This window comes from Leguminivora glycinivorella, chromosome Z (genome assembly GCF_023078275.1).
Source record: "Leguminivora glycinivorella isolate SPB_JAAS2020 chromosome Z, LegGlyc_1.1, whole genome shotgun sequence".
Taxonomy (NCBI): Eukaryota; Metazoa; Arthropoda; class Insecta; order Lepidoptera; family Tortricidae; genus Leguminivora; species Leguminivora glycinivorella.
Window position 1 is genome coordinate 2,954,962 of NC_062998.1, and position 12,257 is coordinate 2,967,218.

Here is a 12,257-nt window from a genome sequence, read left to right on the forward strand (position 1 = left end):
AGTCCATTTTTTCCATGTTTTACAATGTTTGCATTATTAAATAGAGTGTTCATCGGTTATACTATATGGTAGGCGTGTTCAGTGGATACATGTAGAACTCAACATCTTAGTGTAATAATGGAAAAATAATTTTTCACCTCACTAGCTCGGAAAGGACTTTTTTATTCTTTAAAAACAGATAGCAAAATCGCATTTTATCCACAAGAGTGCAAAGAATATTTGAAATCCGAAAGTGTCATTAGTTACTTTTTTAAATATATTTTTTTTGTAAAGGCATGCCTCAGACAGGACAATTTTCTCCCTGTGCTTAAATTGTCTTAACAAATCATGTGATGCGAACGTAAAAATAATTTCATATCGAATTGTATCCGACTAAAAACATAAAATTCAAAGAATTTTATAACCAGATTTTACCATAAGACACTTGAAACCGTACAAGAAATTGTACTTATTCAGAACACACCTTAAGTAACATTGCAATCTCAAAACGCGTGAAATGGAACGCACCCAAATATATTTTTCTTCTTGATTCTTAATTTGAAACTTTTGTGGTGTCGGTCGGTGTCGGTGCATCGTGGAAATTGTAATGAACGCAAATTTACTTATTTCTGTGCAATTATGTTCCAGTTGTTTTTATTGCGTGTTTCCTCGCTTTAGTGAGGTGAAAAGTTATGTGTTACACACGGGGTGCAAAGTTATTTTACCTCGTATTATTGTAACAATCTCTACGCTCAGATTCTATTTTTTAACTACTCGCTTTGCTCAGGATTCTATTTTCTGAACCACTCGCTTCGCTCGTGGTTCAACCATAGAATCCATTCGCAAGCTCGTAGTTCAACCCTAGAATCCATTCGCTAGTTCGTGTTGCAATTCCACACTCTGTTAAAATACAACTTTGCTCCCTTGTATAACAAATAACTATAGATTTTTATCTAGCTACTGATATTTCGACGCAGGCACAGGAAATATGCTTCTCAAGGAATAAATTGCTTAAAATTATGTGCCGTGTACGGTGCTGATTATATTAAAATCGCGCACATAAGGGCGTTGTAAAATTAATTCAATTGAATTATCTTGAAAGCATAATGATTTGATTACCAAAAGGCCTCGTGTCATCCGTGGGCGTATGTGTAACTCTCTGACGAGAGTGACGTGTTACGGACGTCATAGTCGTACAGGCGATGCGAATGCATTGGTCTCCGCAGATCATGGTCATGGTCAAGCCGCGGGTAGCCCCGCTCAAGCTGCCCACTGTCCCTCGGCTAGAGTTACACGCCCTAACTTTAACAGCGGGTCACCAGAGATTATGTTCATCTTGATCCGCACCCGTAGTATGGAGTCGTAGCCCTCGAAGGAGTTCGTGCCTTGTACCCCTAAATATTCGTAAGTTGTCCGAGTAGTGCCACTGATAAGTCTGCTATTCCTCGACTATTAGAAGAAGAAGTCTGAGGAGCGGGTCACCGGAGATTATGTTCATCTTGATCCGCACCCGCAGCACGGAGTTACACGGAGAAAAAAGTCTCGTCCATGATACCTGAATAGTGTAATCTGAACGAGAAAATCTAGTAAATTCTGGGACAATTGTTCACATAGTATAAATAACTAAACTAGTCTGTTTAAATGCGTTGAGCTTAGTGAACTAGTTATCTTGTAATTGCTACACATTAAAATAGCGTGTATTACTAGAATATTTAGTAATCATAACACGTGGACCGTACAAATAAATAATATTTTCTTGCAGAGCTTAATAAATGAAATGTGACCTTGACAATATATTCTTGTAAAGGTAATATATACATTACGTATCATAAAATAAAAATATTGTAAGGGTCACACAGTCAAATTGTGTGTATTACTAGATTATTCAGTATTTATAACAAATGGAGTGTCTAAATAAACAAAATAATGTAAACTCCACAAGAAATTCTTGTAAAGGTTATAAAACTTTAGTTAGGCCAATAATAGGTATCGTTAAGAATACAAGTCATCTGATATATATTACATTCTCTTCATTTATGTAAACTTCATTAAATGGTTGATAGAACAAGAAAGTTAGTAACAGCAACTGCATTTATGGTACTCTCTAATAAATATACAATTGCGTTAACGTGTTATATTTTTATCGGTACCTATGAATTTGTCTGTGCACTGTATAGACAACTAACATTTCTTGTAAATGTAAAAAAAGGTTTGTTGTCTATACAAGGTGGTTCAGTAGGATTAAAGGCCGAGCCACGCCAGATACGTGTACGTAGACGTGTGCGTGGCGTGCGCGCTGTAAAGTACGAATCTTCAAAAGAGATGATACACCGCTAGACACACACGGGAAACACGTCACACAAGCGGTGTAATCTCTAATGAGGATTCGTCATTTACACCGCGTACGCTACGCTCACGTCTACGTACACGTATCTGGCGTGGCTCAGCCTTTAATCCTACTGTACCACCTTGTATAGACAACAAACCTTTTCTTACATTTACAAGAAATGTTAGTTGTCTATACAGTGCACAGACAAATTCATAGGTACCTACCGATAAAAATGCAGGTTGCTAGGACCAGTTCCAAGAGACAGAAGCCTAGAGTTGAAACTGGGATCCGGAAACCTGGGTCACCCAGCATATGGAATGGATGCTATGAGCGGTGAAAATTGGTGAATCTGAAAGTAAATAAAATAATTATATAATTTGTTAAAAAATATATTTCAACGATCCTTAGTACAAAACTTTGTTCATATATTCGTCAGTGTTAATAGAACCGTCCTTCATTTCATCCAAAATTTATATTTTGCAGAATTTTTCCACTTTAATTTGTTCCACAGTATGGCATGGGTCACAGGAAACTTGCAACCATTGTAAATCATCTGAAAAAGACATTAAAATGTCTATGAATAAATTTTACATTAAGTAATATTCTACGTCCACTTCAGATATATATAAAGACTGTCCACGATAAAAAGTGGTCATATATAACATGGTAAATCTTGAGAATAATGAGAATTTATAAGCAGCATGTTTGTCAAATAATTTGTAGATATTAAACTTTTATTTTTATAATGAAATACAAACAAATTATAAACTTTAGGTGGCCTATGAATTTTAGCAGTATGTATCTCATGATAACAATATTTTTTTGTACAGTGTCTTCTTGCAGTCTTTAAGTACAACAGTTTTAATGACAAAAATATTTTTTTAATGTTTTTATAATAGCCAAAATATACCCTATTACATACTGATTTTACGATAGTAATAATTTTTCTGATTGTAGTCAGATTAAGAAAGTACTGAGATTTTCTAACTTTGCTGAATTCGAATTTTTGACACTTTTTGGCTCTCCATACAAAAACAACTGTCAGTGCTTGGAGTAGAAAGTCTTCCTGACTACCAAAAGTCGAAATGAGTTTCAAAAAGTATTTTTTTGTCTGCTAAGATGTCATTCTAATGTGTGTAAAACAGCTTATAAAAATATAAGTATTTATAAAATTGTGCCAGGAAGCGTGTGAAGTTTGTTAAAAAACACTGTACAAGAAATGAAATGCTTGATGGTATACATTCGGCGAAACCTCAGACACACTAAAGCATTATAAGGAATAGCTTTAATTATTATATAGTTTTATGTATACAGATTTATCAAAATATAATATTGCTTCAAAATGTGCATTCAGGAAGAAAGATTTATCATGTTATGTATGACCACTTTTTATCGTGGACAGCCCATATTAGTTCAGTATTTAGATTTTGCCCACGTAATGTCGTATGAATTTGTATGCAATGTAAAATGAATACAACATTAAATGCCTTTTTACTCACCATTCTAATTATCTACTAAGTTCTACATGATGTACGGTATGTGACTCACCTGCTTTTGCCAACTCTGCCATCTCCCATCCTTGCAAGAGTTTTTGCACCTCTTCATCCATTTCCTAAAATGGAAACTACCAAACGAATGGATAATACGTAGTGAGTACGTTTAACGATAAATAATATAACCTATTGCGATCCGCGTCCACGCGTAATCTCTCATGACACGTAAATGGCCGCCGACCACGCCGCAAAACATTGCGTTTCGTTACACAAGCAAAACATTTATTTATGCGGACAATATTTTTGTTATAACAATTATTTTTCGGTGTATATTACGAGAATATCATTGTTATTTTTTACAAGAGGCGCAAAGTAAAATCAACTATACTGCTATAGCATTCACTAAGATATACAATGGTACTTAAACATGGCGTTTCGTTACAAAAACGAAACACATATTTATACTAACTAAATACTTTTTCAACAGAACTATTTGTTCACCAGTATACATTACGAGAATATTATTGTCATTATTTACAAGAGCTGCAAAGTAATACCAACTTATAAAACAGTCATATCAACTATACTGCGATGGCATTCGCTACGATACAAATAATAGAGTTGACAGCGATGCGTACATATTTATACAAACTTAATATTTTTAAATATAACTCTTCGTTGAGTTTACATTACAAGAATATTCTTTTTATTTCTTTACGAGAACTACAAAGTAATGGCAACGTATAAAAAAGTTACAGGAAGTATACTGTGATAGTAACCGCTAAGATTAAGATTGTAAAGATAATTTTTATTTTTTTGGCATTACAAGAAGCTTCTTGTTAATAGAATTATCGTAACCTTTATTCTATTAGTTGTAAATAAAACTAGAGTTCTCGTATATGTAATTCAAACAGAACTGTTTAGTGCATATTAATGTTTGCTTAGTTCTATTGAATTCAAAATATAGTAAACGTAACAATACAGTTGTTTTTATTACGAGATTGTAGTATCAGTTACGATAAATCTATTTTACTAAACGTTCTGGTAGTATTGTTAAAATATTTTTTTTCCGTGTATGTAACCGCCGCCGCGGATCGTAGCCCTCAAGCAGCCAATAGCGAGAGCATCTGCTACCTACCCCAATAAACTCCGCCGAAGATCATAGTCATAGAATAGATACATGCTGATACGTTTGTCCGCGTCGCGAGTAGTGCTGCTCAAGATACCCACCAGTCCTCGCCAAGAGTTATCTGTAGATATTCCCACCTAGAGTTTCATGTACTTACACTTTGAAGAGCGGATCACCGGAGATCATGTTCATCTTGATCCGCACCCGTAGCACGGAGTTGTCGAGCCGCCGCCGCGGGTCGTAGCCCTCGAGCAGCCGCCGGCGGGTGCTCTCGCCCGCGCCAGCCAGCTCCGCTAGGTTCACGTCGCAGAAGCCGAGCTTCTGGTATGAACGTCCGCCTGTGGAATACCAAAGGTACAGGTTATAGTACATTGTGCAACAAGGGGAGGAAGTTGAATATTACTAACGAGAGTAAGTTAAATCGCGACGGCTTGCCGGAGCGATTTAAAGACTCGAGTTAGTAATATTCATACTCCCCGAGTTACACACAATGTTTTTCATCACATTTGAGACAAATCAGAGGAAACAGTCATAAGGCAAAACCTTCAACCGGCGGCGTTGCGACCAGTAGTGTATCTTGATCTAAATCAGATTATTCATATTAAATCCATTGTTTTTGATAACAAACACTTTTTGAACGAAAACAAACACGAAAATACTGAAATAAATTAAATGCAACGTTCAAAAAAGCATATAAATCATAAAATTAAACTAAAATTGTAGGTCATTTTCCATTCCTTTAAATATTTTGGTCTGTTGTACTCTCCGTTGCTAGGCAACGGTGGGTGCCTCGCGTACGCCCGCGGTCAAGCGCGAGTAGAGAGCATATTGTCAGATTGTAAATTATAACAATTTATCTGAGTTAAATTTTACGAAATACATGCAAAACACACTGAAATAATTATAAAACATAAATAAAATGCATTTTTCATACCATATAGTATATTTTATAGCTTAATAGTAAAATTTTGGTTATGCAATAAAAATCCTTGGCAGATTGAAACATCCTTTGCCTGAAGTATTGTACGGATTGTATTAATTTTTAAAACTAAATCCATTATTCCCTTGGGAATAAAATAGTACATTATGCTTCAGTACACGTAGACGCAATGATACCTTTAAACAGCAAATGTGATGAAAAATATGTTACTCGTCTGCTTTTGTGAGTCGAAGCAAGCGACTACTGTATGATCAAAAAGCGTGAGGGACATGATACCATAAGATTCTAAAAGCGTGAAGGACGAGAGCTACTTTGTCTACGAGTACGCTCTATGAGCCTTCAGCTATCATATCCCTAATACCTAATATTGTATTTGAAAAATAAGCTTTCCGGGTTATACTCTCCTATGAGGTCCATCACATTTGAACATTGCAAACTGATTTTGACAATTTATACCTTGGATTAAAATTTACACGCACTATGCATACGAGGAGTCAAATTATAATTAATAAACCATTCCGGACTCGAGTAGATATTATGTGATATTTAAACGTAGCACACATGGCTCTTTAAATTACCTTATGATTTTTATTGCCATTCTTTAAGTTTCGCATTCCCTGAGCTACATACAGGTGCAAAGTTGAGCGGAATGCCTTTACAAACTTGGCAGAGAAACTCGTGAATTGCGAACAGTCGGCAGTGATGGCAGTTTGAATGGAGCCGCTCGCGGCGGTAAACTATTCGTATAACTTTGCTAACTGGCCGTGACCGAGGTTGTACCGCAGAATGGGCAGAATCGGTAGACTGATGGGCCACAGCTAAACAGCGAATCATGTCTTTCCTTTTGTCAGGTATATAAACTGTTAAGCTGCGTATTTACTTAGTGGTCTGAACAGTTCTGAGCGAGCATTCGTTCGTTCGTGCACTGATAAAGGTATGGAAGTCAAGTGTTTTCATCTGCGCACCAACGAATGAATGCTCGCTCAGAACTGTTCAGAACACTTCGTGGAAGCGCAGCTTTAAATGAGATTCGTTCATGCGATCTAATACTTTTATCGTGTATTTTCATATATTAATATAGGGGAAAAAATGTAATTACTGGCCTAGAGCGATTTAAAACAGGTTACTGGTACAGCTTGTTTGTAATAGTTTAAAAAATATTTTCTCTTCGAATGACATTCAAAACATCTACTCGGTCATATGTCACATCGTTTTGTAAATATCTTCCATTCATAACTGATTCATATCGGTACATAAGCAATATTGTAATCGTACGCATTTCAAATCAATATGTATACAATATTCGCTTTATTACATTAGTAAGACTAAATAATTCTAAACAAATATCTAACATCGTCGGCCTATTCACACTACTTATCTGATCCGGTTCCCGTACGTCAGGTCACGTATTTTTGAACTGTGCAGTTATTTGGAACATTTCATGAGATTGTATCGTCTAACTAAACCAAAATAAGTAAGACTTAGGAGAAAAGTTGACAGCCGACACTTACCCGACGGTAGCAAAACGAAGACATTTTATTTCGCTAGAATCTGGAACGATTCGACTTGAGAAACAATTTTATTTTAACTTATACGAATAAATACAAGACACGGTGAGAAGATGTATTTATGGTTGAGTTATATAAGGAATAGGATTTAATCCATAAACATCTGTTAATATAATTTAAACATTTACCTCTAGGAGTGACTCCTTCGTAAGATCAACAAACACGAGGGACTTAAAACCTATAACCAAGTGAAGCAATATTTTTGTACGATATCCTAAGTCCTATATTTGCCTTCCAGTTAGCTTTCATTTGCTATCCCAGCCGGGGTATTAGGTCAGATCCTTTGTGTAAGGATTGAATAGGATCCTGGTATTCATGATGTTATACGAACGAGATTGCTTTAGTATTGTTCCTTATGCTATATTTGGAATTTGTTTTGCATTTCTTTTTGTTCCCTCAAGTTTCAGTCACACAATATTATGAATACCATTATGCTTTCGTTATTATATTATATTAATAGCTGGTTCAGAAACCAAATATGTACCTACGCCATTGACTGAACATCAGATTTATTTTTGCAGAATGAATCTGTATTAATTATGTTGTTAACACGTATTTAATAAGTGGATTCACTCAGATGAGTGATGAAGGTGATTTTCGGTGACGACACGGAGACACACCGTCTCCAGAAATCACGTGATCGTGTCGGTAGTTCGGTTCTCATTTTGCACTCTGTCCCGCACATCATCTACACCTCACCTTTGCGCTCCCTCCGCACAGAGACTCGCATCAGAGCGGGCTCTAAGACTGCCGTGTTCGCGTTCGCGCACATTTTGCACACGAACCACTCTGCCCCTCATGTTATCTACCTCGCACCTTTGCACTCCTTCCGCATAGACACTCGCATCAGAGCAGGCTCTAAGACTGCCGTGTTCGCGTTCGCGCACATTTTGCACACGAACCACTCTGCCCCTCATGTTATCTACCTCTCACCTTTGCACTCCTTCCGCACAGATACTCGCATCAGAGCAGGCTCTAACACTGCCGTGTTCGCGTTCGCGCACATTTTGCACACGAACCACTCTGCCCCTCATGTTATCTACCTCCCACCTTTGCACCCCTTCCGCACAGAGACTCGCATCAGAGCGGGCTCTAATACTGCCGTGTTCGCGTTCGCGCACATTTTGCACACGAACCACTCTGCCCCTCATGGTATCTACCTCTCACCTTTGCACTCCTTCCGCACAAAGACTGGCATCAGAACAGGCTCTAGGACTGCCGTGTTCGCGTTCGCGCACATTTTGCACACGAACCCCTCTGCCCAGCACATCATCTACACCTCACCTTTGCACTCTTTCCGCACAGAAACGCGCATCAAAGCGGGCTCCAGGACCCCCGTGTTCGCGTTCGCGCACATTTTGCACACGAACGAGAACTGCGCGTTCCATCGTACCGCGTGGTTGCGGACTTCCTCGCTGCAACAAAGAAAATTTTCATTACTTATTATATTAAATTGTAGAATCAAATCGGAAGATACACTTCGGCACATATTGAGTGATAATTAATGCCAAAACGGACGGTAATGTAATATCGATTACTAAATTACTCAGCGCTGACGGCGGCTGTCAACACTTCAAGCCTGTAATATCGATATAATATCAATGTGAGACCTGGCATCTATTAGAGAAATGACCGCAAACTCCATACATACATATTCATGTCCTTGGTCCCATGTACTAAACACACACGAACGTACTTAAAATCCTCTGCAACACGTTTAATTCACGATATTGGAGCATCCACCTGACCGCACACGGCCTCCACAGCAGTGAACGCTAAAGATCTTAAGAGCCACAGTTTCAGAGTGATGTACAGTACAGTCAACAACACAGCTGTGAATACAAAGTGCCAAAAATATGTACACAAAACTTTACTGCCTGTACATTAAGGTGTGCATACATACTTTTGACACTTTGTCTGTATTCGCATCTGTGTTGTTGACTGTACGCCTATTGAGGTAAGCAGCGAGGCCTTGTGAGATTTCGCCGGTGCAATTATCGGACGCTTTCCATTGACGATTCAATGCTGGTTGGACGTTTACTCGTACTTTATAGTTTGTAGAATTGGAATGGATAGATAGCGTTACTTCTAAATGGCTGTCAGCTTAATACGATTTGAGAAATATTGTTCGTATAAATCATTTTGTTGTATTTGTTAAAAAGATGAAATATTTTAAATGTTACAAATGTTAATGCCCGCGTTTATTTTTTGTGGACAATTGATTATATTTTGTTTCTATATGCAAGTTAAATCTTGCACTTTATTTTATACAAAATGTCATATCACTACATAGTATAAAACAAAGTCGCTTTCTCTGTCCCTATGTCCCTATGTATGCTTAAATCTTTAAAACTACGCAACGGATTTTGATGCGGTTTTTTAATAGATACAGTGATTGTAGAGGAAGGTTTACATGTAGGCATAGTACCCGTGCGAAGCCGGGGCGGGTCGCTAGTAATATGATAAAATGAAAACAGTGCAATAAAATTTAGAAACTGTGAAGTTTCATTGCACTCCGATGGCAAGTAAACCAATACATTTAATAAAATAGCTATAGACTTATTATAGGCAAATTGCATTTTATATTAAAATATCAAGTAAGCCTCTGAAGAGTCTGAAGGAAAATGAAGTTTTTAAGTCCCGCTATATTCGAAGATTAATCCCTCGTAAGGTAGGATCCCTCGTAAGGAAGACAAAAATTGTCGATGTGGCTCGGAAAGCGGCCAAGCTAAAGTGGGACTGGGCTGGACACGTCTGCCGCATGCCGAGTGAGCTGTGGGCTAAGATTGCCACAGAGTGGCAACCCGGCCTAACGCGAGGATCCGGCAGACCCCGCCGGCGATGACGGTACGACTTGGATTGCTTCCTTAACAACTGGCCCGAAACTGCCCGAGATCGGGAAGATTGGAAAAAGAGGGGGGAGGCCTTTGCCCAGCAGTGGGACACAACAGGCTCCTAAAAAAAAAAAGGTAGGATAAAGTATTTATTATCTGAAAGTAACACAAGGCGATGAAAACTTTTGGATGATTATTTACAGACACTGCTTTTTAATGGAGAGAAGAAAATAATTAACTAGTGTCTCTGTAAGCTGTAGACGCCGCAAGTTGCAAACCCTATACAGATGTAGTGCGAAAAGGGTTTCCTTCGGAGACGTTCGTATTTGTCATGCTAGTTCAGTCAATGTCAGTACATCTTGTACTGACACTGACTGAAATAGCATGCGCAACAATTCGAATGCAAATCTTTTCGCATTACATCTGTACATACATGGCTACGTCCCCTATTTCTACAAAAAAGTGTCAAAATTATCCAATTGCTGACAAAATTTAAGATAATTCCTGTTAGTAGATTGAATGAGTGTATTGGATGTGCTAAGTCTAAGGCGAAATTTTTCATCACACTAATATTCCTTCATTAGTTTCATTTCCTCTATTGAATCCCTGCACCGAGAAAATATCTCAAAATAGACTTACTAAAATTGGCAATGCCACGATCCTCAATTGAGGATTTTTCTATCTTGGCTGTTAAAGGGTTTAGTATTTTTTTTTTTTAATATTATACGTAATTTATGTTCTGCTATCGAGTTGCACAGCGTTACTTTTTTAGCAAGGAACAGTCACCGTCAATAACATCGCACAAAAATGTTATGGGTCGATGTTATTTCTAGACCTAGAGCGTCAGATATTTATGCAGCCTTATTTTGGAGAAGAGAGGAAAGAGATGCAACACATGCAACACTAATGTCTAATACTGTCTGCTGTGTTGTTGCAGTTATGATATAAGAGATGAAGTCACGTAAACAAAATGTGAGCTCACAACGTTAATTGTAGCTAATGGCTGATATCAGCACCCAGCTAGGAAAGACTTCTATGGTGAGAACTCTAATCAATGTCGTGGCTGGGCCGTTACGGCCCAGCCACGACATTCTAAGCGCGGCAGCGGTGAGCGACAGCCATACGTGCGAATGAAAAGTCCCATCGCTGTGTCTCGCTCCAATGTACGGCCGCCGCTCACCGCTGTCGCGCTTAGCCCAATGTCGTGGCTGGGCCGTAAAATCGACTTCACCCTGCCAAGCTTTCCAGTCTAGCAAATCTTTTTATCTACGGATTCAGATACCAGTTTTTTACTCAAAGCTAAAGCCTGACCAGAAATATATGACTATTGTCAAGAAGGCGCTGTTGATTCTGATGTATGCGGTGGTGACAGTTCAGTTACCCGCTAATGTGTGATGTTGACTCAGTTACTAAACAGTGGTGAGCAAACTTTTATCACTGGGGGCCAGAAGAAATTTTACTAGAGTGGGCTGTCGCGGGCCGTATTTTGCCCCCCACCACCGGCCTAACATGAATATCTGTTAGTTCATTTTAAATATTACAGTAGCCCTATTTAAATGGGACCTCCGCAGCGTTCCAGACGGAATGTGGCCCATTGTCGCGTGCACGCTGCACGTCCGCTCCCGTTCCCGCGCGCTGGCCTATTTAGACCGGGCTATTTAGCCCGACCGTGTGTGCAGCGGCCTTAATGTACCGCATACGCGAGACGATTGCTGAGGATACCCAGTGGGAGTATTCCCACGTTCTACCGTTAGCAAGACGTCCACATCTCAGAACCTAGAGGTCGCCCAAGGATATATGGCGAGATCCAGAGAGAATATATGGCCTGTTGTGTCGAGCACTCTTCCGTGCAGCGACCTTATCATACCGAACACGCGAGACTAATACTGAGGGTAAACTATTCCTACAATCTACCGTGTGCCATCTACAATCACATCTCCTAGAGGGATGAATGAATGAATGAATGAATGAATGAGACTTTATTC

The 12,257-nt window shown here is 38.7% G+C and overlaps 1 protein-coding gene across 2 annotated transcripts in view; it reads right to left on the bottom strand.

The window, feature by feature from the left end:
• The window catches only part of LOC125241512 (protein FAM102A), a 189,490-nt gene that overhangs the window by 18,808 nt on the left and 158,425 nt on the right, over nt 1–12,257 (bottom strand). For both annotated transcript variants that reach the window (XM_048150033.1, XM_048150032.1), the window contains exons 3-4: nt 8,723–8,853; nt 5,088–5,268 (exon numbers count right to left, since the gene is read on the bottom strand). In XM_048150033.1, the coding sequence (XP_048005990.1) occupies nt 5,088–5,268; nt 8,723–8,853 (312 nt within the window). The remainder of the gene's footprint in view (nt 1–5,087; nt 5,269–8,722; nt 8,854–12,257) is intronic.